The sequence below is a fragment of the Engystomops pustulosus genome, chromosome 1 (assembly GCF_040894005.1).
Source record: "Engystomops pustulosus chromosome 1, aEngPut4.maternal, whole genome shotgun sequence".
Classification (NCBI taxonomy): domain Eukaryota; kingdom Metazoa; phylum Chordata; class Amphibia; order Anura; family Leptodactylidae; genus Engystomops; species Engystomops pustulosus.
The window spans coordinates 90,072,807-90,099,572 of record NC_092411.1 but is presented as its reverse complement, the minus strand read 5'-3'; the positions used below and the strand labels follow the sequence as shown (position 1 = coordinate 90,099,572).

The window sequence follows — 26,766 nt, the reverse complement described above, 5'->3', positions numbered from 1 at the left end:
GTGGTCAGATACATGCATGGGGTACAGTTTTCTATTATTAAGAGTCTAAAGGACCTGAAATTATGTCACTTTGGTCACATGACATGAATTGTGACTAGTAAGGAAGCATAAGACATGTGGAGGATTACATTGGAGGGGCCGGCTGAGCAGGACACGCCCCTCTCTGATTCCAGGAAATATAAGATAAAAGGTGATTTAAGTGGATATAAGCAAAGGAATTTTTAGCTAAAAGAAGGGCATCAGTAAGTGAATAGAGTTCTACAGGAAACTGTCACTGGCTGTATATGTGCAAATATGGTGACGGGTTCCCTTTAGGTATTCATTACAAGGGTCCCTAATGTTATCTCAAGGCTCCAAGCTGTCATATGGCTGTGGGATAAAGGGAATATCGGGGCTGCTTGCAGCTATATCTTACTCTAAACGGGTGGTGCGTTAAATGACACCCTTACTGACTACCCTTAAGCTGACCATTCCAGACATTAAATTATGATATAAAGCACATATACAGAGCAAAAAGTCAAACGACCCCCACCAATACCTGTTGTCAACTTTAAGCAAATACTTATATTGTTTGTGTAATGAAAAAAGCTATACACTTTACACTTTATCAATTTCTCAATGTTTTCTAGACCTCTGCTTGCTGTCATTCTTTTTGAAGCTGCAATGTTTACTTCCTGTGGATAAAAATCAGTCTATGGTCATGTGATGTCACACAAATGCACAGCTTGTTATCATCACATAGTTACCAGAGCCATGTTTTGTATAGAGCTCAGCGCCTGTGTGACATAGCATGACCATGAACAAGTTTCCTCCTCTGGAAGTAAGCAATGAGTCAGTTTGGGAGGTGTACTTTGCCTTTTAATTTAGAGATTTTGAGTGTGGTCTGTGTGATTTATTTTTAGCATTGGCGAGGCTATGCATAGCTCCAATTTATGTAGATGTTTGCGGCTGCTATGCATACAATGTCAAACATCGCCACAAGGCGCTTATAAACGTAAAACGATCATCACCACCATTATACCCTGCCATTCTCTCCCTTGACTTATGGGATATATTTAATGAAGCGGGAATAAAGGAAGACATTCTCCTTGTTTTTGTGGATTACTATATAGAGAGCACATTTTCTGGTGTTTTTTAATTTTGTCTCGGCTAGCTTCTTTACCTCCGTTACCAATGCGTATATAATGAAGATGATCATCTACAAATGATTAAAGTTGCAGTATGTGGTTGTCTAGGTACAACAGAAAAACATCTAGTCCTGCCTGCGATGCTATACTGAATATAGCTGGTAACCCCTGTAAATGAAAACATTTCCATGCCTTGTTAAACAGCATAGCATCTGTACAACTAATCCTGTTTGCTGATGGGATTTGCTGGAGCACTGGAAATATTAGAGAAGGCAGGAAACAAAGTAAGCAATTAAATGCAAGAGTCGTGATAATGAGAGACAGGAGCCATGTCATTGTACTCTTTGCACGCACAAATGTGCCAGATAAATACATGTGAAAGGTAATTATAGCTTTTTAAAATCCTAGTAAAAAATTCATATTTATAAGTAGCATATAAATAGAAAATTCTAAGCTAAGCAAGTTTTAATTTTGGATTTATGATATGATTAAATATAACAATCTTTTTCATACAATTTGATTTCATGCTGTTCTGTGCATAAAACCCACAAGAAGCAGTAGAGTGCTGTGGTGCACTTTGACATTGCTGACTGATTTATTTCTGAACATTCAATACACAAGACTATATGTCTCCTCAATCTCGGGGCTCTAAAGATTAATCAAAGCAGCCAAGCTTTCCCTGAAAAGTGATTACTTGAAAATTCTATTTTTAAAGCTTCAGTGCCTTAAAAAGTGCTTAACATTTACCACATTCAAGGTCATGTCTGCAGGACCCAATTTCACTTGTGAGGGTAGCCACTGATTTAAGTAAGAGGAGCATACGTAAAAAGTTAAAGGAAATCTACCATCAAAATCAACCATGGTAAACCAGGGACACTTACTCCATAAAGCAGGCACTGTTATTGTGGCAACCTTTATATATTTGCTATCCATGGCTTCCTGCCTTCTAAAATCAACTTCCTGCTCACTGCACAAGTGCCGAAGGAGCAGAGGGGGAAGAGTGAGCCAGTGTAACAGTCTGTAAAGCTAGATCACAGGGGGACTGGTGTAGCCCCTTGGCTCACAGTCAAAGTGCCTGGGAAGTTGAGTAAGTGTCCCTGGTTTATCATGCTTGATTTTGATGGTAGATTTAAAAAAAAAAATTATAAAATGTAATCATCTATGATACTAGTTTCATTTATTTTATTTTTTTTTTAGACATAACCATTCCACTTAGTACCTAACATTGACTGGCAGGGAGCAAGGTTTGGATGTGGTAAACCTTCAGGCTTATTCTGTCTGTGATTTTCATGAATAGCGTACAAAACCTTTTATTTCTATGTATTTTTCACATGCCAGGTTTTTTTTCAACAGATCCATGGTCTGTGGAAAAGAATTTAGAGCCTGTCCTTTTTTTCGATTCATATACATGAACCACATACTATAGGTCTGCAGGAAAATATTATGTGCAGTCCATGTTTATTATTTTTTTTTTTTAAACACTGATGGTGTCGAGGAACAAAGTTTGATGCCATACGGAAAATGAAAAACTTGTGCGTATACAAAATGGGAATAAAATGGATCATTTTTCACATTTTATGGAAAATCGCCAAACCCCATATTTAGAGGGACCTGCTCAATTTTCAATAGACTGTAAGAGGCCTAAATAAAAGCAAGACTTGTAAATTACCCTATTATGGAAACTACACGCATCAACGTATGTAAAAGCACTTTTAAATAACTAAAGGGTACAACCCAACTGATGATCAGTTCACATGGGAAATTGACAGCAAATAAACTCTGGTCCCTCGTCAACATAGACACCGAAACATAACTCCGGATTAACCATTTGGCCCAGGGAATCTAAATGTTTCGCTAACTTATATTTAACACCTATAATACTCAAGTACTGGAGCATAAGACTTAGGCGCCCTTGAGTTGATGGTGGAGACTACAGCAGACATAGCTTTCTGTCACCTGTCTATTCTGTATTTGTTATTCTTCAAGTTTGACATATGTTTCTTTGGAAAATGTAAACTTTCAATAAAAATTGATTGAACATAAAAGCACTTTTAAGAAGTATGTGAACCTTTACCCTAGGGGTTAAAACAAAATGGAGGTGCGGTCTACAAATTGTAATATTTCTGAACAATACATTCATTTTGGGAGGAAAATTAAACATTCACAGTGGGTTAAATGACAAAAAGCTCTGCAAAGTTTGCTACCCAATTTCTCCCGAGTGTAACGATACCCCATAGGCGGTGGTAAACAGCTGGGTGGCCACATGGCCAGGCATAGAATGCACCATGCAGAGCAGATTTTCATTGTCAAAATGTACAGGCTATAATTTTTTTTCTTTTTTAATTTATACATGAGATGTACTTTTCTGGTTCATAATTTTGGGTTATCTACAGCGAATTGATGAGATTTTATTAACTTTTTGTTGGTGGAGGAAATGAAAATCATCAATTTTTGGTAGGTTTTTTTTATTTGCCCTTCACTATAAAAAATCTGTTATTTTTACATTTTAAACTGAAGACTAAAGAGAATACAGCAAACTGAAGAATAATGATGATAAAACATGATTTTTATTAAATACAAAATACATAAAATGTAATATAAAATGTCATCTCAGGAGAGACAGAAAAAATGAAGCACACCAAGTTTACAGTCCATAACCAGTATTATTCAATCAATATATCTTGATGGTATTAAAGATAACATCCTGCAATGTGTCATATATACCACTGAACATAAAGTGCATATATCAGCTTGTGGTTATACCCCCTAGTATGATAACATATCACGATTAGGGGTTGCAGAGTTAGACATTGTGTACAGTGTAACAGGTGGACATACTACCTGGTGTGCCTCTAGCCCCCAACGTGGGGGGGGGGCCAAAAGGGTGGCGTTATTGCACAAACTCCAGGGTTATATCTGGCTGATAGCCAATGGATGGTCAATATCAGCGGCGGGGACGGGCCCGTGACGTCAGAGGGGGCGGAGCGCAAGTTCCGCCCCACATGACCACACAGACACGCCTCCCGCTCGCGGACCACGGCGCTGCAACAGACCGAGCATGCGCACCAGGTAAAAGTAAGTGAAGGGACATAGATTGCATGGAGCCTGTGTGTAACTAAGAATACGTCATAGGGTTAGTGGCATGGTGATCTGTAACCTTGTTGTTATGATGGAGATCTGGTATATTTTATATTACATTTTATGTATTTTGTATTTAATAAAAATCATGTTTTATCATCATTATTCTTCAGTTTGCTGTATTCTCTTTAGTCTTCAGTTTAAAATGTGCATGCATATCTAAGAGGTCAGCTACAGCGTTCTTTGCGCTACAAAACAAATTGTGCTTTGACTAGTAGAATCTTGCCAGATCTGTCTACTGTCTTACATTTGTTATATTTATTTGTATTTGGCTTATATGTTATTTTTAGTCCCCACGATTACAGAAATACCTAATTTATATGGCTTTTTTTATTTTTTCCCATTTTTACTGAATAAAAACTACCGTATATACTCGTGTATAAGCCGAGTTTTTCAGCACAAAAAATGTGCCGAAAAACATCCCCCCACGAGTCAATACTTAAGTCAATGGGCTTAAAAAATAATAAACTTATATACTCCGGTGGCCCCGATGTGCAGCGCTGCTCCCCCGATGTACGCGCGGCTTGTCTTCTGGCTTAAGGGGAAGACCCTTGATGACACTGTGTAAGTGGTTAAACACTCCCAATCGGAGAAGGCTCCGATCGCGTGTGTTAGAGGTCGGTTTCAGCTTTGATATACAGCTGATCCCATTACTTCTTGTATTGGCTCCGTTCGCGAGCCAGTGCCAGAAGCTGGTCATAATAGAACTTTCTGGTGCGGGAGTATCTTCCAGCAGGAATGTACTATTACGCCCAGGTACGTGTAGGGGTTAAAGAGAACCTGTCACCACATATTCAAAAATACAGCTAGTGACACTTTCCCATAGAGGACATCTAGCACCAGAACTATGGACTTGAACTAAGCACACTATCATACTAGTGAGTACCCCCCCTGGCAGGATCTGCTTTTCTTTAAGCTTCTTTTGCCCTTGTGGTTAAGGAAAAAAGGAATAGTTAAAAATTATGCAAATGATTATGAGGGGCTCCAGGCTCTACCTATGAAACCCAAAGCCCCTCTAGATTGTTTGCATAGTTTTAAAAGCCTTTAAAAAAAAAAAAGATGGGTATAAGAAGAGGGGTCGCACACTATTATGTCAGTGTGCTTGGTTTACAATCCTTGATCCTGGTGGTTGATTTCCTTTAACTAACGGACACTCTCTTATTTTAGCTAAAAATTGTTTGCCTCAGTTCCCCCCATAGATCAACTTTGTTATATTATCTGGCGTCAGAGGGGGTTTAGCCTGCTAAGCCAGCCCCATCCTGTCTTCTCTTTCCTATGTCCTATGCCTCCTAAGCATTTAATGTCATTTGATCAGGGTGATGTTGTCTAAGGTTCTTTAGCCAGTTACATTTGCAACATCTACCCCATGTATGTATCTGATGCATGTATACTCCTCCCCTTGCAGTCAGCTGTCATAGGGGGTCATGTCCCCGTGTAACTGGGGCTCTTGTAGATTCCTAGATTTTCAGTGGAAAACTTGTAAAAAGAAAAAAAGAATGTAAAATTAACATGGCCGCGTCCTGCTGCCTGTTACAGAAGAAAGAAGAGGAGCCGCGATGACATCGTGGGAGCAGCGCGGACATCAGGGGAGCAGCGCTGCGCATTGGGGCCGCCGGCAGGTGAGTATGTAAGCTTTTTTTTTTTTTATTGACTCGTGTATAAGCCAAGCCATTTTTTGTGCTGAAAAACTCGGCTTATACACAGGTATATACAGTAAATATTCATAAAATACATTCGCATTTCCCCATATAATAAAAAATCGCTACACTACAAAAAACATTGCCATGGTCGCTCTGTTTGCCAAAGACTATACATATTATATATCAAAATGACCCAAACAAAATATGGAATTCAGTAAAAATGCTTATTTTGAGTATGTACTACATGTACTATAAATTACAAAAAAAGCTTTTTTTCCACTTTTAACCCTAAATAAAACTAAAAATAGTTTTATTTATAGAAATAAAAATCAATAAACTTTGATTATGTTTTAACTAGCTCTATATGTCCTCAAAAAACGCAGCAAAAAATGTTAAGGTAGCTTGCAAAAAAAGAAGTTATGGCCGTTAAACCACCATGTACGAAAATTTGCTAAAAATGCCCCGGTCACAAGAGACTTTTCAGGCTGCATCACAAAAGGGTTAGTCAGCCACAAATTCTGCAAGTTCTCCTTTCGTTATCTTTAGTAATGCATCCTGTTTGAATTTGTTATCAGTATAAAAGACACTTGTCCAAAACCACAAACAGTCACACTCCAAACTCTCTGTCGAAGGACACCAAAAACAAAATTGTAGACCTGCACCAGGTTGGTAAGACCGAATCTGCAATAGGCAAGCAGATTTGTGGGAAGAAATCAACTGTGGGAGAAATAATTAGAAAATGGAAGACATAGAAGACCACTGATAATCTCCCCCAAACAAGGCATCCACGCAAGTTCTCAGCTTGTGGGTCAAAATGTTCAAAAGAACGGTGAGCAAAAATACCAAAACCACATGGGGGGGACTTATCAACATGAAGGCTAGGATCAACATAACAAAGGCTACCGTCAGTAACACACTACACCGCTAGGGAATCAGATCCTACAATGCCAAATGTGTCCCCCTGCTTAAGCCAGGTCAGGGATCTGTGTTGCCCAGCGACCATCCCAAAACTGCTTTACAGGATATCTGCATGGAGGAATAGGCCAACATACCAGCAACAGTTTGCGCCAATGTTGTAAAGACTTAAAAAAACATGTTTGACCTCTGTCACTTCCAACAAAAGATATATAACAAAGCATTGATATGAACTTTTATTAATGACCAAATACTTACTTTCTTCCATATTTTGCAAATAACTTCTTTAAAATCAGACAATGTGATTTTCTGGACTTCTTTTTCTAATTATCTCCCTATGGTCTACCTATGATGTAAGTTACAGGAATCGCTTTAAGTTTGAGAACTTGCACAGTTGGTGGCTGACTAAATATTTTTTTTTCCCCTTCTGTAAATGGGGTAGACGTTGCAAATGTAACTAGTTAAAGGTCCTTAGACATCACCCTGGTCACATGACATGCAGAGCCCAATGATGTTACAGTGCTCTTTCAATGTTCCATACATTAGCATGCCCTAGAGGTGAGACCAGTCAATCAAAAATAAGGAGGCAGTACAATGCAATTAAAATGTAGTTTGAAGGACTCCCTTAGGGTACAGAGACACAATGCAGTTAAAATTGTATCACAATCAGTTTTGAGGTGGTTTTGTTAATTTAACAGGTGAAAGAGGGGACTAGAATACAATGAGAGATTACAATATTTGGGATTATTCAGTTTAGAAAAAAGACAGCTATAGGGGAGACCTCACTACAATGTACAAAGGAGCACAACAGCAGTACAAAGTACTTTTTATACCTAGGTCTGTGACACCTATGTGTCATCCATGCCGTGTCTGTATTTCAAATGTTCCTTTATATGGGAACTCATATGGAAGTCTCCAGAGATTTTTGTGCATGGGTCCTTTAAAATCAATGTATCGCTTTGCCATGTGCCAAACAAATGTATAGTACAATGATGAAAACTACATTTGTGTGCATAAAGCTTGCATTTGGCACCGTGATTTCATTTACTTAGAGCTTGGATCTATAAAATTGCTCATTGTCAAATCAAACAAACAAAACAAAAAATATATTTTACAAGCGAATGTCAGCAGTAAAGTTAAGGTTTTGCTCATGGTCTTCCTAACTGATTTAGAACTAAGATGTGGTTGTCAGCATCTGTTTAAGGTATAACCTAAAAATATGTGTAAAATAAATAATTATCCAAATAAGCATAATCTACATTTATTGAATTAAAACATTTTTTATAAATTTTGAAACAAGCAGACTCTTTTGATCATTTACATTTTTTTTTACCTTGTATAGTTCAAAATGTAAGTAATAAAATATGAGAAATCTATGAAAATATTTGGTACATGGAAGTATGCACACAGCACTGTAAATTTCTTCAGCTACTTGAAAGTTTTCCCTTGTGTCATTACAGCTGCAGTGGAAGCATGTGTTCTTCATGGACTGAGACGTAGGGCGGCTGGATTTCTGCGCAGCAACAAAATCGCTGCTTTATTTATGAAGGTGGGAAAGAGCTTTCCTCTTGCAGAAGAGCTTTGTAGGAAGGTACAAGATCTTGAACAGCTATTAGAGAGCAAGTAAGAAATTTTACCTTATAAAAAATGTTTCATTATATGTATTTATTTTTCCAACTGTGTATACAGGGGTATATTTGATGTTTCTAGGGCCTCCGAACTATAACAGGTGCTGCTGTCCGGGGATCATATATTTCCCTAAAATGCAAAGCCTCTTATCCTTGTCTTAGGACTTGTTTCTAATTTGAAGTGTTTCCGTATGATTTGTTCAGGTCGCAGGGTGCCTTACCGCACCATGACCATGCACAATAGAAGTCAATGAGAGCCTTGAATTTGCCTCCATTTCTGAGGCTAGCGCACAGTCCCCGTTTATTATTCTTTGCAAGAGGCCTAAGGGGGGATATATCATAAGTCCCAACAGTTTTCTGATTTGATAATAATTCCTTTATTTATTAAGGCGCACACAGAGTACGCAGCACTGCACAGAGTTTGCCAAATTGGTCCCTGTCCCCAATGGGGCTCACAAGCTAATTAACCTATCAGTATGTTTTTTAGAGTGTGAGATGAAACCATAGGACCCGGAGAGAACATCCAAACTCTTTGCAGATGTTGACCCTGGGACTTGAACCCAGGTCCTCAGTGCGCTATAATGCTAACCACTAGGCCACCGTGGTTTCTTAATATTGCACAATTGTTGCAATGGTGCAATGAGGTTTCGTTGACTATTTACTGTCCTGTGTGTGCAGAATCTTCATTATAATTGATGTCTTTATTTGTGCATTGAAACTTTCACACAAACACATTTCTGTTACATTCAAACTTTAAAACACACCCAACTCTGCTACATACCATTCATGTGGCAATGTACAAATAATCTCTCTTTGTAAGTGAATGACCTGAAGCATGTGATCAGTTATATGTGTGTGACATCACTCAAGGTACCGCAGTTTTTTTTTTTTTTCAATTTTCCAGTAGTGATGGGAATTACATCTCTTCTTAGTGGGCTGGCTCATTAGGCTCCACTCACTAAGAGCAGGCTCTTCTGGCTCCTGTACGGCTCCCTATTAAATGTATAATATGGAGCCGCAGGCCAGTCAATCGCCCCTCATCGCTCCACTTTTAACCCAATTGTATCTGGTTAAAGGGGTCGTCGTGAGCTGGTTAGGGCAATCCATTTAAATATTTGTATGTAAATAAGCCCCCATGCAACAATGTCATTTATAGACGTTATTGTGAACAGCACTTTATGTAACTTGAAGGATGCCAAAATTGGCTCCACTGTCTCTATTTAAAATTATTCATCATTGTCTACTGCTGTTACTGATATGCCTGACATTTATTTTTAGAAAGAATCAAATGCAAGTTGCCCAGGAAGCTGTACGAAAGAACCAGAGACTTCCTAATCTATCACCACAGGCCATCAAACATCTTTGGATTCGTACAGCACTCATTGAAAAAGTATTAGACAAAATTGTTCTCCACTTAGTAGAAAATTCCAGGTACTGGCTTGATTGTCTTTGCACATACCTAGATACTGGTTTTGAATAGTCTTTTTTGTTTACGTCAATAACCCATGTTTTTTAATGTTATATCTTTTGTAAAATTTGGGATTATAATTTTCTGTGCCTTAGCTCAACCTTCAGATATAGACTGAAGGTGGGATTTAACATTGAAAGTAAAACACAGTCAACTCCCCAAATGATACCCATGTTGTTCTATATATTGTGTGACAATGTAAGCAAATTATAACATGACATTATGCAGTGTGGTAAGTTGAGAACTGCTTGCACCATACTATATTATTTAGGCCCCATGTACACAGCCATATTTTTGACCGTAAGCTCACTGCACAAATTGGTTTCTGCTATGCACCATTGCTGTAGTGTGCATGAGTCCCTAACCCCTTACCGACGCGTGACGTTGTAGTATGCCACACGTCAGCTGCAGGTGAATGGAGAGGGCTCATGAGCTGAGCCTCTCCATAGCCGGTAACTGTTTGCTGCAAATTGCAGCAAACACTTATCGGTAACACCCTCGTGTTGACCATCGCCAGCGGCGTCAAAAAGATGGCGGCACATGGGCAAATCACCATCATTTCCCTAGAACTGATTTAAATCACGTCGCGTTTAACTCTGTAACGGAAAATAGCGGCCAAAGTCTAAAATGCCACTTTTTTGCCACTTTGAAAAATATAGAAAAAATTCAATGAGAAGTGATCAAAAGACCATGCAGTCCTGAAAATAGAAGCATTGAAAACGCCATCAAAAGTGACACCACCCATAGCTCCGTACACAGAAGTATGAAAAAGGTTAATTTTTGTAAATGTATGAAAACATTATAAAACCTATATAATTTTGGCATCCCTTTGATCAAACCGACCCAAAGATGGAAGTAGACATGTCGTTTGGGGCGCGCAGTGAAAGCTGTAAAATCCAAGCCCACAAGAAACAGTGCAAATGTGTGTTTTTCTCTTTCAATTTCACTGGAGTTTTTCCAGCTTCTCAGGAATATTACATACCGTCACTATAAAGCACAATTTGTTACACAGAAAACAAGCCCTCCACAGCTCTCTACATGGAAATATAAAAAAAAGTTATACATAAAAATAAAAACGCAAAAAACAATAAAAGGGCCTTGGCGTAAAGGGGTTAAAAAGACATCAAAATACACTGAACAACTATTGAAGAGGTTGAGTTAATAATCTGTGTTCTGCCACACTGTTACTAACATGTTATGAGCTTTGCTACATCTGTTATACTTATTTAATAACATACTTAAATATATATTTAGGAGTAGGATGCCACAGGAGTCATGTGTGAAACTGTGAATTTATTTTTGTAATGACATTTCTTGTGAATTATTTTAAATTTTTAATTGTTTCTTTAACAGCAAATATTATGAGAAGGAAGCACTTTTAATGGATCCTGTGGAAGGACCTATCCTTGCTTCTCTGCTTGGTAAACAGTATATTAGATAAGTTTTACGTTTTCAGAAATACTAATTAGATTGTTTTATGAAATACAGTTGCCAGGGAAATTATCGGTACAAAGTAACCAGACCTAATAAGACTAACAGGTGGCTCTTGAAATCATTTTTATTTTATTCAAGTTCTTGGGAAAAAAAATACCCAAAGGAAGCAAAAACAAAACAATTAAAAAAAAAACTTGATGGGTTCGAGAGTAGTGAACCATTAACAAATTGCCATTATTATTTTTAGAGAGCTCATTTTGTTCATGTACACATTTTAGTAAAGAATTAGTAAACTAATTGCTGCATAATTACATGGAGGTGGTTGTTTGTTTTAGTTTTACAGGTTACAAGAGTGTATGTTTTATGTAGTTGCCATTCCTAGACATTTTGGCTTTCAATACATTTGAATTGTTGGGAGGCTTCTGAATTATAGGATGGTTAGGTATTGTGATGGCTGCAGGTTGGTGTTCTTGAATGAGAGAGCCCCAAAGCCGAGGGCATTCCCATCTTTGCACTGCCAGGATTGTGTATTTTTAGTAGCTAAGTCTTTGCCTTAGTAATGGATGTCATCTATTAGACAGGGCCATTACTAAGATGAAATGTATATTAGAAAACTGAAAGAAATGTAAATTAAAGCAGCCTGGCACACTCCAGTAAACCATTGTATTAAAAAATCCTACAGAATGAAATCAAAGCTTGTATGTATTTTAGAGCGTAAGAAGAGAACAGAAATTTGGTGACAGCTTTTTAAAGTGTATAGATATATTTTGGGCCAGGAAGGTGGTTGTTTTTTCCTAGAAAGATATTGAACCCCCCCCCCCCCCCCCCAGCAGAGATGGTTACCGGTAATGAATAAGTGCCCCTCCACTCCACTTTCTAAATTTCCCTTGTTGTTTGGGGGGAGAGCTGAATTATGTATACCTGTTTTAAGAATGTGATGTGGTAGTGGTGGTAGATTTTATTATTTGTAGTAATAATCCTAGTCCTTGTAGTTGTATTAATAATAGTATTGTTGTTGTTGGTGTTCTTATTATTATCTCTAAATAAATGTACAAATGGTTCTTTTACAAATACTTTCAGTTGGTCCTTGTGCCCTGGAGTATACAAAAATGAAAACAGCTGACCATTTCTGGACTGACCCATCAGCAGATGAGCTTGTCCAGAGACATCGTATCCACAGTTCTCACTGCCGCCAAGACTCTCCCACAAAGCGTCCTGCACTGTGTGTACGTAACCTTTGCTGTACCTTTTTTTGTTTTAAAGAAAACCCTCCATCAAATTCCAGCGTAATAAACCAGGGACACTTACTCAAAGATCCAGGTACCGTGACTCTGGTAATCTTTTACCAAAGAGATCAACCAGTTTTCCATGGCCCCCTTCCTTCTAAAATAGTCTTTCAATATTATGCTAATGAGTCTGAAGAGCTCTGGTAGGTATTTCCAGAACCCCTAAGTACTGTAGCTTCACAGGCTGCTACACTGTGCATAGCAGGTCTCTCCTCCCTTGCACTTCCTGCTGCTACTAACTAAGGTAGAGGGAGGAAAGAGAAAGCAGGGGGTTGGAGGAGACATTCTGCTCAGTGTAACAGACTGTGAAGCTACAGCACTGTGGGCCTCTGGTAACTCCTAGAAGGAAGAGGCTATGGATAACAAGTATAAGAAAATTACGACAGTCACAGTTCCTGGGTCTATGAGTAAGTGCCCCTGGTTTATCATGCTTGATGTTCATGGTAGACTTCCTTTTAAATGAGTATTCTCGAAAATCTTGTAATCACTTGATGGTAGTAACTTCTAGAACTATGGTAGTCATTTTAAATGTATATAAAAATCTTATGATTGAGGAGTGTGCTGACATTTGGACTAATGTTTTGTTTCCTACTCAGATTCAGAAAAGACACTCAAGTGGGAGTATGGATGATAGACCATCAATGTCAGCGCGGGACTATGTGGAGTCATTACACCAGAATTCAAGGGCAACACTTCTTTATGGGAAAAACAATGTTATGGTACAACCTGTAAGTAGAATACTTCATATTATGTAACTTTTACATCCATATACGGAACTTTAAAACGCAAAGCAGCCATCATTGTTACCAAAGAGTATATTTGTTCTGCTTCCTATGACTATGGAACATCTACAATGAATGGACAAGTCATATATAGGTGGTCCTCTACTTAAGAACACCTGACTTACAGACGACCCCTAGTTACAAACGTAGCTTTGGTAATTTACTGTACGTTAGCCCTAGGCTACAATAAACAGATATAACAGTTATCAAAGGTGTCTCTAATTAAGCTTTAATGTTAATCCTGGTTCTTAAGACAATCCATTTTTAAAATTCAATCGTCACACTGACAAAAAAATTTTTTTATCTGGAGCTACAACTATAAAATATACAGTTCCGACTTACATACAAATTCAACTTAAGAACAAACCTGCAGAACCAAAAAATGTAGGTAACCTGGGGACTGCCTGTACAACCAGTTTTTGATTTGCTCTTCCCTGTATATAAATGTGACTTAGAGTGCAGCATAAGAATTAATTAAGAAAGGGGAATAGACCTTAGATTGGGTAAAACAATCTGAGAAACTTCAACCAATAATTACTGGACTAGCCAGGGCTTCAATTTTAAAAAGCGCCATTGCAATAGTGTCAAGAGTATACCAAGAATGGAGTGATTGCGGAAAAACATTCAACTTGTCAGTAATAGGAAACGAGCAACATCAAACTTGTGCTAACATATAGGCAGTGTACGTTAAACAATATTCAGCAGTTTTCTCCATTCACTGCAGATAAACTTTCCCCAAAGCAGGTCTTGCTTGGGCTTGGGTTAGCTGTCGAATGCACAAATGTTCAGCTTTCTATTACCCATATACTTCCTAAAGTGAACCCGCCTTATTGTTTTTAATAAACAGAGATGAACTAGTTACTCAAAAGTTGACCAACTCTAAGAAACCTGATCTAGTTCACAGAGATATCACTTCTTCAGCTTCTTAACAGATTTATAATAATGAAGGTAAAAAACTGTTCAGGAAGGAGGGTTTAACTTATTTGAGGTTATTGAGGAGTTTAAGAGTTATTTATGGAAATAGGGACTTGTTTTTAGGAGATGTATGCAATTTTCACTGCACAAGTTATTAAATCTAAGCCATCTTTTTAAAATAAAATAAATGTTATAAATAATGAGTCTGATATCATGTCAGTCATGAGGCTGTGGTTTAGTCTATCTCATGGCTGACAACATTGGGATGGGAGTGCAATGGGAAGATTAGAAGCGCTGCAGGGCCATGTAGCTGGAGCCCGGAGAGGCTGCTAATGCCCCTCTGAGTCTTTTACATAAAGTATAAATTCTTTTTTTTTCTAACAAGTGGAAGTTTATTTTGTGTGAAAGATGATAAAGGATTTTGAATTCTTGTCTTTTTTCTAGAGAGATGATATGGAGGCAATCCCTGGGTATTTGTCTCTTCATCAGACTGCAGATATAATGACACTAAAATGGACCCCAAATCAACTTATGAATGGCTCTGTGGGAGATTTAGATTATGAGAAAAGGTAAATCAATTTTGCTGCTGCTATGAATTGTGGTGTTTAGGAGCAGTAATGGCTCCAAGTATAACTACACATATGTAGATTGCTGTGTAAGCATAGAAAAAGCAAATGTATAAATGAATAACTGACATGTTGTACTGATCATTATAACAATAAGGTACGTGTTAGTCTGCTCAGCTCCTCCGGCTCTATAACATTCCGGCCAGTTCATCTTTCACCCTTTTCCTTCCATTTGGATGCTTTATGTTAATGTAACAATTCAAAGTAAATGCAGGTTAGAGGGATTGCTCTAAACAAACAAATAGCCTATTTTTGTAAATGGCTTCAGTGGTTTCTTTCATGTTACTGTCACAAGGGTAATTTCTGAAACTAATGTGAAAAAGTCACCGTTCCATCATGTTACTTACCTATATTTAAATTGAATGTAATGGTTATGGGGATTTCCATGTCTAATGTGGAATTTGTGCTCTTTTTTTTCTTTTTTTATTTGAGGTGTCCCGTTTTTTATTTGTCTAGCCTATCAAACTAGGTTCTGTAATGGCCAAATTTTATGTTCCTTTGTGATATTTGCTATGTGCAGTCATACATGCTTACATGGTCAGTGTGGATTGCTAGCACAGGTGTTTTTTTTTTTGTTGGGTTTTTAAGCTCTCTGTATGTAGAGCACAATACATCTAGCAAGAGCTTGTCTGTTAGTATGATTATATGATACTGTATAATAGATGACTATGATGGGTACACATTTGTCATCAGGCTATGCTGCCAGTGTAAGGGCAGCATCATATGGGGACAGGTCCTTCATTTTAGTAAAAACAAAAAATATTGTTCAAATTTCAGACTGTCAACCGCTGAGCTAAAGTTGAGGAGATGTTTGAATTTAAAAAGGACAGTACAGTCTGAAAGATCTTTTTTTAAAGGGGTTGTCCAGGATGAAGCTCTATCTATAGTCTATTTTCAACATGCTGTATACTGGTTGGTATCAAAGCTCAAAGGTTATCGCTTGCATAGTTGATCACAGGCCAGATGACAAATTAACATGTCCTCACCGGTCTGTGAATCGGAAGAAATTCTCATTGTTCAGCAGCCAATTAACGAGCGTCTAATAACCTAGCCATAGGTGACCAATTTTATAAACTGGACCTCCCCTTTAATGTATGATGTGCATTTCAGACTTATTTAAGACATTTTACTTTCTGCAACTAAAACTTAGGAAAAGCTGTTAAAATGTAATTTTTGCAGGTTTTTTGACATTATACAGGATATGAAATACAATATGATTTAAAAATGTTAATAAGGATGGGAAAAAAAAAAACAGAATGATCTTGTTTGATATTCACAAATTCTGTGAAGTGAGTAGCTCCAACACAACACATATTCAAATTTTCACTTTGGTGAATTCAAATCTATTCCGCATAGTGAGTATTGGATAAAAAAGGGGGTTAGGTTTTTTTCACAAATTTTAGATGATTCTCAGTTATGTGATTATAATGTTTTCTCGTCGAGATTTCTTGGGATGGATTCGGGTTTTTTCTGGTTCACCCAATTGTACCATGCATATAATTCTGTGTTGATTAATGATAGTTTTCATTTATGCAAGGATGTAGGAATAGAATTTTTGATTTGCGCGAGGTTAAGGAACAAGGTGATTTTGCCGATGTACAAGTATGTTATACAGGGGTTTGTGAAAGGGGTAGTTCATTCTTCGAGGAATAAATGGCATGCGCTTGTGGGGAATATATAAGAGGAAGATTGCAAATTGTAGTATAAGGGTATTGGACTGTCCTCCCATTCTTTGAATCACTGGATGGTACAATTTAATTTTCTCCATCAGCTATATAATACTCCCAAAGGTTTATTTAAAATGAAACTCACGGCCGATTCTAGCTGTTGGAGGTGTCTTCTGGAGAATGCTGATTTTTTTCATGTCGCTTTCGGGTGTCTCAAATTGGAGGATTACTGAATAAGTCTATGGACTATATAGAGGGTAATTTCAATGTGAGAATTAATTTTTCATGCCAGGCCGTTCTTCTTGGTCTTATAGAGTTAAGCAAAGATAATGGGAGGAATAGGCTGGTGGTCTATAAACTTCTCTTTCTAGCCAGATTGATTATTGCAAGAAAGTGGGGAAGCGCGGAGATCCCGTCTCCCTGATGGAAGTACAGAAATGTAGAAGTTTAGAGAAAATTATTGCAGAAAGGGGAGGATTTATAGAAAAATGGAAAAGGTTCTGGTGTGTGGATCCTTAATTGTGCTGTTTTTTGATATATGAATAAAGAATGTATTGTCTTGGTCACTTGACATGTATCCTTTTTTTTCTTGTGGTTTAAGCTATTTTTACATGCATTGACCCTTAGACTTTTTACCTGACTTCATTTTGTGCAGTGCTGGGGGCTGGCAGGCTATATACTAGAGAGGGGGCTGGCAGGCTATATACTAGAGAGGGGGCTGGCAGGCTATATACTAGAGAGGGGGCTGGCAGGCTATATACTAGAGAGGGGGCTGGCAGGCTATATACTAGAGAGGGGGCTGGCAGGCTATATACTAGAGAGGGGGCTGGCAGGCTATATACTAGAGAGGGGGCTGGCAGGCTATATACTAGAGAGGGGGCTGGCAGGCTATATACTAGAGAGGGGGCTGGCAGGCTATATACTAGAGAGGGGACAGGCAGGCTATATACTAGAGAGGGGGCTGGCAGGCTATATACTAGAGAGGGGGCTGGCAGGCTATATACTAGAGAGGGGGCTGGCAGGCTATATACTAGAGAGGGGGCTGGCAGGCTATATACTAGAGAGGGGGCTGGCAGGCTATATACTAGAGAGGGGGCTGGCAGGCTATATACTAGAGAGGGGGCTGGCAGGCTATATACTAGAGAGGGGGCTGGCAGGCTATATACTAGAGAGGGGGCTGGCAGGCTATATACTAGAGAGGGGGCTGGCAGGCTATATACTAGAGAGGGGGCTGGCAGGCTATATACTAGAGAGGGGGCTGGCAGGCTATATACTAGAGAGGGGGCTGGCAGGCTATATACTAGAGAGGGGGCTGGCAGGCTATATACTAGAGAGGGGGCTGGCAGGCTATATACTAGAGAGGGGGCTGGCAGGCTATATACTAGAGAGGGGGCTGGCAGGCTATATACTAGAGAGGGGGCTGGCAGGCTATATACTAGAGAGGGGGCTGGCAGGCTATATACTAGAGAGGGGGCTGGCAGGCTATATACTAGAGAATGGGCTGGCAGGCTATATACTAGAGAATGGGCTGGCAGGCTATATACTAGAGAGGGGGCTGGCAGGCTATATACTAGAGAGGGGGCTGGCAGGCTATATACTAGAGAGGGGGCTGGCAGGCTATATACTAGAGAGGGGGCTGGCAGGCTATATACTAGAGAGGGGGCTGGCAGGCATCATACTAGAGAGGGGGCTGGCAGGCATCATACTAGAGAGGGGGCTGGCAGGCTATATATTGGGGACGATGTGACCAGTGCATTTCCCACCCTTGGCTTATACTTCAGTCAATAGGTTTTTCCATTTTTTTTGTGTTAAAATTAGGGGTCTTGGCTTATACTCGGGTTGGCTTATACTCGAGTATATACGGTATATCTGTGAAATTCTGTATTGTTAATAACAGTGAATTAGAGATTGTGTTATTTTATTATCCTGAGTATATTTAAGAATCTTGTCTTTATGAGAATACCCCTTTAACAAAGCATGTGCACAGTTGGTATTGGTGGCTGTCACATATGTAAGCCTGTAAACTAAAAACATTTTCTAATATGCTTAGTTTATTAGATTTGTATGAATATCCATGCATTTTGACAACAATTATATTACTTTTGATCTACTATAGATTATTTTAATATGTTTAAATAGGTTCAGGACATTGTAGAAGGGATTCAAAAGTGACATTTTGATATATAATCAAAGTAACATTTTTGGGTCAGTTAAATGCTTTTCTCGTGCTTTTATTATCATCTCACTAATGCTTTTTGACTAGCCTAATTAAAATTTTGTGAACACAATGAAGCCAATTTTTACTATAGACATAATTTTGCATTTTCCAAGTTTTTTTTCTAATGTTAAGTAGTGGACATGTAAGTAATAAGGGTAAATGCATGTTGCATCATAGGACTACATTTAGAGCATTTACCAGCATCTTGGCGTAAGTGTCCAACTATAAATAGCAGTATATGTAGCAATGCCTTAATGTATGACATTATGAGAGTCTTTTTGTTCTAAAAGCATATGTACCAGGACACACTCAATAGATACACCAGATATAAGCATGGTGCAAACACATTTTTTGAGATTAGAAATGGAAATCATGCTAAATTGTTAATAGCTTCTCCATTATTATTTCTTTTTTCTTTGTTCATTTTTAGTGTATATTGGGACTATGCAATGACTATTCGTCTTGAGGAAATTGTGTATCTTCATTGTCACCAACAAGGTATGCTTTTTTTGTAACTTAACTGAGATTTTGGTGAATGTTAATTTGATGGCATCTTGCATTTGCCAGAGATATGTCACATTTATATTACAAATGTCCTATTCTGTGGCTTCCTAAATATGTTCTGATTGTGATCTGGTTATTGTGCAGTTCATTGTGATACACTAACATGCCTATACATCTAACCATGGCAACATTTGCTTGGTGAATTGTTCCTTCTGTAGTTTATCCATAAGGACCTTGAAAGACTGTAGCCATAAGGTGATCTATATGGCATAATGTGTGTCAAAAAACATTGCCCACACAGTGTGTAGAAATAATTTTTCTTAAAATTGTGTCATCCCTTGACAAAAGGTAATTGCCAGCTCATTTTCTTTCTGAACAGCTGACTGAAGCCAAAAAGACATTGTGCTTGGCAGTGTGCTGTAACACCTTCATTCTGATCTCAGAAATAACAATAGCCCGTAACAAGGTGTTTTCTTCAGCCACAAAACTAAAGCTCACTGGATGTTCTTTTTCTGTCATGAGTCATAATCCCAGCAGTTTATTAGATTCTGAAACAACCCTGGCATAGTCATTCCAGGCTTTAACCCTTTCCTTGTCGAGAACAAAGCTCGTACACTCTGAATTGAAGTTTGGCTTAAAAGATGTGAATCTACTTTAAAACAAAATTAGAATAAGAGTAAAATCTGCAAAGCAGCTCTTTTCATTACAGTTGTCATGATCCTGGATGAGGGGCTGCCTTACAAAGTATCCAAAAGAGGCAATGTCTTTCTTAACCATCCTGGAAAATTTGCATATTTTTCAGTGGAGCTTCATTGGCTGTAAGTCTCACATGCTGAGGCAACATTGCGTTTCTATTGCATTTGCTAAAACGCAATGTTACTTAAGCTGAAGGCTGAAGCCTTTGGAATGCATCAAAAATGCATCATAAATTGTGAGACAAATATTGTGAACGCGCCCTCAGTAAGTAGAGCTCTCACTAAACCAGTTCCCTACACTCTACTGATGCAAATACACTGAAACAGAGCCATCTAGAGTTGGGAAACTTTTCCTTTTGGAATAGATGACATACATTGGCTTTAATCTTGCAAGCTGTCATTAGAATTCTTGAAAAGTCATGTTTTATGTTAAAAGGGCTGCCTTACACGGTAGTCATTAGAGGTAATGTTTTCCTTATCCCATCCTGGAAAACATATTTGCATAGAAGCAAAACTGTAACATCTGTGCCCGTTTAGGCTTCAGAGCCATGCTCTGTCCATAAATATAGCAGAAAAATGGAAGAAATCCAGAGCAGCACAGTTCTCATTGGTTGCACACTTTAAATGAGATTTGGGTCTTTAGCTTTGGAGAAGCTAGCATTGCCTGTTGCTTTTCATTTTTTTTCTTGTTAACTTTAGCATTAAGACTGATCTTTTGTGAATTAATCATAATCATCTTTTTAATAGTACCTCATATCTTATCCATTGTTGTCATGAAGTCATAATGCAGATGCTAATATCTTTATTTCTTTCAATATCTAGTGGACAGTGGTGGCACTGTAGTATTAGTTAGTCAAGATGGAATACAGAGACCTCCTCTCAGGTTTCCCCGTGGAGGGCATCTCCTTCAGTTTCTGTCTTGTCTTGAAAATGGTCTACTTCCACATGGACAACTTGATCCTCCATTGTGGTCCCAAAGAGGAAAGGTATTACAACCATATCCCAAGATGGCGCGAATCACCCGGTGAAAGATATTGGGGCTTATTTGCTAAGGGTCCCACGGCCGCATTTTTGCCAGGTTTCGCAACTTTTCGAGGATCGCGTCGGGGATTGTGTCGCACGTGATCGGATTGTGTCGCAATCGCGCCGGCTTTCACACGACACAAATCAGGGGGGTGGGCTGACGGACGATTCGATGGATTCAGACTAAGCGCAGGATTTAACATTCATATTTTTGTGTCGCAACCAAGCACTTGCATGCACCGGGAAGGGAGAAGGTGAACTCTGGCGGACCTGAGCGGGGGAGGGACACATGCAGGATATCGGGTGCAGGATCTACGTGGATAGTGGCATAGTGCATCATCGTCGAACGCACCTCGGGGATCGCGACTCGGACAGGTAAGTAAATGTGCCCCATTGTGTTTTTTTTTTAGGTTCTATCACACTCTGTGCTTTTAATTATAAGGTTGTAGCAGTCTGTAGAGAATACATCTTAAGCTACATACCTAAGATAGGTGACGATGAATTAAAAATGTAGCTCGATAGTTAATACCAAACTATTAATCTTAGGAGTATTAACTGAGCACTTTATTAAATATTCAGTTTTAGGAGGATTCAGGATACATTATATTGTGTTCTTCACTGAAGATTGTTAAAATTTGCCCTAGTGCATAGATTTCATAGATACTAAGGTTAAAAAAAAATACATATGTGCTTTAAGTTTAACCAAGGAAGGGATGGAAAGGGAAAATAATTATAAATAACGTTATATCACCATCAATTTTGATGTAAAAATGCATCTTGAAGCCTTCTTGAAGCTCTCTGTAGTCTCCTCTGGTGACTAAACCTTTTTTTTCCTCCAGACAGAGACTGTGCCTTATTATCTTTTGATGTAATTTAACTTGGAACAACATTGTTCCATATTTTTGTATTTTTTTGTATGGACTATTCATATGTTTATATGAATAAAACATTTCCCTCTTAGTTGGCTCTTTTCGAGACAAAATTAATCTAGTTATTGCCTATACAGCAACTAAAGCTAAGCACTGATAATATGAATGTGTATTGTACCTTCACATTTATCACTTTTAACCTTTTGGGGTTTTTTTAATACCATATATTTTTTTCAGAAGCACACCTTTCTCTACTTTCCTAATATTTTATCATCTTTATATGAAATAGGGTAAAGTATTTCCCAAGCTCAGAAAAAGAAGTCCTCAGGGTTCCTCTGAGTCCACCTCAGACAAGGAAGAAGATGAAGCAACAGACTATGTATTCAGAATAATATACCCAGGGAGCCAGTCTGAGTTTGGTATGGACAAATTTATAAAGTTTTATAATATAAATTGGCTTAAAAGATTTTTATACTTGACATTGTGCCTCCATACTTTTACGTATGTTTTCATTCTTTAAAGTTGGTTATTCTGTTAACAAATTACTGTACAGGATTATGCCCTTTCGTTCCATTAGGCATCTGATGAAAACCTAATAAGGCTGTAATCTTTTAACTACATGCCAATGTTCATATACATGAACTTGCTGAAATTTTGTTTTCATGACTCCTTCATAAACATGTGCATGAGGCTTTGCCCAGCATGTATATTTATTTGACAGAAGAGTGAAAATAAACTGCACCCAGATATTTCTCAGAGGAAGACTATTCACCTTCCCATAACTCTATTGACTGGTATTGCATGTGTGACTCATTAGTGTAGTGTTCTCATTGTGTTTTTCCTTTGTTTGTAGTTACTGTGCATCATCATTTTCATTCTTCATTAACACATCTCCCATGTTCCACTTCCACCTACCATGTGAGGCCAGCAAGTCAAACTGCAGTGGTCCAAACACATGCTGAGAAGTTCTGCCATACACCTCCCATGCCTGGTTTGCTTTTAGACACTTTCTTAGTAACTGTATGTGCTGGTACCACCTTCTTTCCACAATAGATATATTTATCATAAAATATATACATTTCTTCATGTTACTTTTTTCCCTTAATGTATCCTGTATGAATCAAGGGGAAATGTAATACAAAGTGAGCCTATGTAATCTGGGATATTCTATGATTTTTTACGGCCATCTAGGACAGATTTTGTTTGTCAGTACCAGGTTCACATTGTTTGGTACTGTCATTTACATACAACAATAAGCAATGGTATATTTGACATTTAACATGATGGCTACCAGCCCATACTGCTTATCAATCTCTGTTACACCATCTCAGGTTCTTGAAATGATGGGTGATAAAATGGGCTACTTCAAAGTAATTTGTCTGATTATGCAGATTAATTACTGTTAAATGACCGCTTTCATTCTCTGCATTTAATAGGATCTTACGCTTTTCTAATCAATTTTGGTGAAATTATGCTGATTGAAAATACATTTTTTGTGCTTTTGCTGGTATGTGATATACACGGATAACATTAAACATAAATTTATGAATGTGCACATTCCAACAATGGTTATAATGGAGACCCATGCAACACATATATGTGGTCACAAAGACTGTCAGTTGTGTCCATGGGTGTAATATAATAAATGTGTAGAAACACTACCAACTGTGTAATATCTCCCATTTGTTTAGAGATGCATTTGCAATCTTTTTGAAAACGCATCCAAAAAGCTATGAAAATTCATATATTATTGTGTCTGCGTAAGTCTTTTGTCTATAAAAAAAAGCGTCTTTGGAGCTTGCACATGTATTTATTATGTGTTTGCTTCACAATTGTGTCATTGTTGCATTTTGTCGGACACTTTAGAAAACTGTTCTAAACGGGCATGGTAATTCTTAGTCAGTTTGAGACAAATTTATGTCTAGAATCCGACACAATTGTATTGCACGCTGTATACTGAAACTGCACCAAGAAAAAAAAAAAAGGTGTAACTGTGTGTACATCCTGAAAACAGACCAGATTTACTAAGAGCAGGTTTGCCTTAGGCAAACTGTACTAAGGCAAATTGTCATTTGTCAAATATCTAGGCCATTGTGTGAAAGCGGTCTTAGACTCACATGGACGCTCACAAAGCAAAACACTTTTTCTTGCCCCCCATATAAGATGTGGTGTCAAATCGCTGGTGACATGACAGAAAGTTACACAGTGTGGAGTGCTTCTTAAAAAAAAAAATCTTATTATTAATAATGAACTACAGGCAGTCCCCTACTTAAGGACACCCGACTTACAGACGACCCATAGTTACAGACGGACCCCTCTGCCCACTGTGACCTCTGGTGAAGCTCTCTGGATGCTTTCCTTTAGTCCCAGACTGCAATGATCAGCTGTAAGGTGTCTGTAATGAAGTTTTATTGATAATTCTTGGTCTCATTTCAGCTAAAATTTTGAAAATCCAATTGTCATTGGGGCAAAAAAAAAATTGTGTGGATCTACAAGTATAAAATATACAGTTTCGACTTGCATACAAATTCAACTTAAGAACAAACCGACGGACCCTATCTTGTACGTAACCCGGGGACTGCCTGTATATTTATCAACATACTGTTACTCTATATTTTATTACAACTATTGACTGATTTTTTTTTTTTTAAAGGAATGTGGATTTATGTACAATATGTTGCCCTATATTTCTCTGACATAATAGACTTGTGTACGAGACCTTTTCTCCTGGTGAAAGTGCCATGGTTTATATAGTACCCCAAAGATTCACTGGCCTGACAAGCCAACAATTGAAGTGTTGTAGTGGCAAACTATCCCATTTTTCCTGGACAGTGCACATTCTTGATTGTATACCAAATTCCTGATTAAACCAAGTCTGTTATCTACAGTAATTTTCTCTTGATTCTGAATATTTTTTTCTCTTCAGGATCCTGATTGGATTGCTAATTATTTGTTTTCTTTTTAGTGCCTCAGGATTTTATAGATCCTCAAGGGGTAGGGTTACCTTCAATGTGGCAGCCAAGTACTCGGAAATCCTCCTGCTCCTCCTGCTCTCAAAGTGGATCCTCAGATGGAGGTCCATCCAATGGATGCAATCATGAGAGGTATGTTTCATAGAAATCTGTAGTTCACTGCACTCGCTGATTACATCTAAAATAGCTGAAAATCTAAAAATACCTAAGATTAATAGATTGATAAATTATATTGTTCTTTTTAATACACATGGTTGCTCCACAGCTACCAAAGATGGAAGGCAACTTTATTTTCAACAAATGAAAGGTAACTTGTCATGTAGTGTTAGGCCTACAATCTCCACCAACACGTTATCCAGATTACAATGGCATCTTTCTATCTTCTAGAAGATGCATTTTTATAAATTATTTAACAAAACAAGAAAAACCACGGAAACCTTTTTAGGTAAATAGATGAATCAAAAAGAATGGTAAAAATGGAAAATAAAGGAAGAAAATAATGAATGGAGATAGAACATCCTTTTCCCAACATATCCAACTTAAGGGTCCGATGTCAGGGAAGATTGTGTGAAGTTGAGTACGCAATTGAATAGCCAAAGACACACTTGGGCACATTTACATAGAAAGTCAGAAACTGCACTAAAAGGGCTATTTCCGTGTATAATGCTGGGTGCGGCAATCGTGAGCCAGAAATCATGAATCTGTTGCTTCTCCGCACTGGCCCGACATAGTTCACCATCTTTTTTGTGTTGCACTTTAACATAGTATGTGCGTTATAATTTGCAAGTTAAATACAGCGCTCTGTCCGAATCAGTCAGACCAACGGCACACCCCTAATTTGCGTCGCACCCCTAATTTGTGTCCAGCACAGCTGCAACACAAAAGGGTCAGACACTTGTTAAATACCTGTGCAAGCCGTTTTAGTCTAGAAGAACGCGCACAGTCCGACAAAAGTGCAGCTCAAAGCCCTTAGTAAATGTGCCCCAATGTGTGCAGTTTCATGCAAAATGTCCTTTTTAGTCAAAACATTTTAGTACAAGATGACACATATCATGAACTGATTATGTGCAATAGTAAAGAGTCTGTATATATTCTTTCAAAAATCCATTCCAAGCATTTGGCTGAGACCTAGCCAGATGGATGAGATCGGCGTCTGCTCACGCCAGCTATGTTCCACCGGAACGTAGCACTCTGTCTTAAGAGAGCAGGGAGCACCAGATTCTTGAAGAACGGGCACCACTGATCCTGAATCTGTGGTACCATGCACATTGCACAGGCAAACTGCAGTGTGTGCAGTTTGCACTGTTTTTGATTAATGTGCCCCAGTTGGGTATTTAGTTGGTTGCACATGAATGGGAGTTATTGGAAAGACCTCCTTATCCTGTCCTAATTTAGCACCAGTGAGACTGGGTTCAGTTTGAATAAGTTTCATGGTTTTTGAAGTTGAGACCCCCAGGACTACCCCCATGTCTTCTTACTGTTCATTTAAGTACTGTGTTCAAATGTCTATTTATGAAGAACAGGTTGGGGGAGGATTGTGGGCCTAAATCATAATGATGGGTTCCTTTTTATACTGGTGGATTTTGGGGTTGACGGACGATAAGTACATCAAAACCTCAATGATTACATTTGCGTTGGCCTTAAACAAATATTGACTAATGGAAACTAATTAGGAAGGACAGATCGCTCCCTCATACTTCCCTTTCTTTCCCTTCATACTGTTTTCTTACTACATTATGGTCATGACAGTTTGCCGAATACACTTGAGCATCTTATAGAAGATTTAGTCACTCATCAGACAAATGTTTGTCAACTTAAAAGGATTACATTTTCAAGGACAAGTTATGGGGAATGATCAT

General features: G+C 38.3%; 1 protein-coding gene across 1 annotated transcript in view; it reads left to right on the top strand.

Moving 5' to 3' along the window:
* Nucleotides 1-26,766, top strand: part of SGSM1 (small G protein signaling modulator 1) — a 139,199-nt gene that overhangs the window by 72,069 nt on the left and 40,364 nt on the right. Inside the window, exons 4-13 of the mRNA XM_072147125.1 lie at nucleotides 8,281-8,443; nucleotides 9,727-9,879; nucleotides 11,270-11,337; nucleotides 12,431-12,576; nucleotides 13,233-13,364; nucleotides 14,778-14,902; nucleotides 19,275-19,342; nucleotides 20,866-21,029; nucleotides 22,225-22,354; nucleotides 24,901-25,039. Coding sequence (XP_072003226.1) covers nucleotides 8,281-8,443; nucleotides 9,727-9,879; nucleotides 11,270-11,337; nucleotides 12,431-12,576; nucleotides 13,233-13,364; nucleotides 14,778-14,902; nucleotides 19,275-19,342; nucleotides 20,866-21,029; nucleotides 22,225-22,354; nucleotides 24,901-25,039 — 1,288 coding nt within the window. The remainder of the gene's footprint in view (nucleotides 1-8,280; nucleotides 8,444-9,726; nucleotides 9,880-11,269; nucleotides 11,338-12,430; nucleotides 12,577-13,232; nucleotides 13,365-14,777; nucleotides 14,903-19,274; nucleotides 19,343-20,865; nucleotides 21,030-22,224; nucleotides 22,355-24,900; nucleotides 25,040-26,766) is intronic.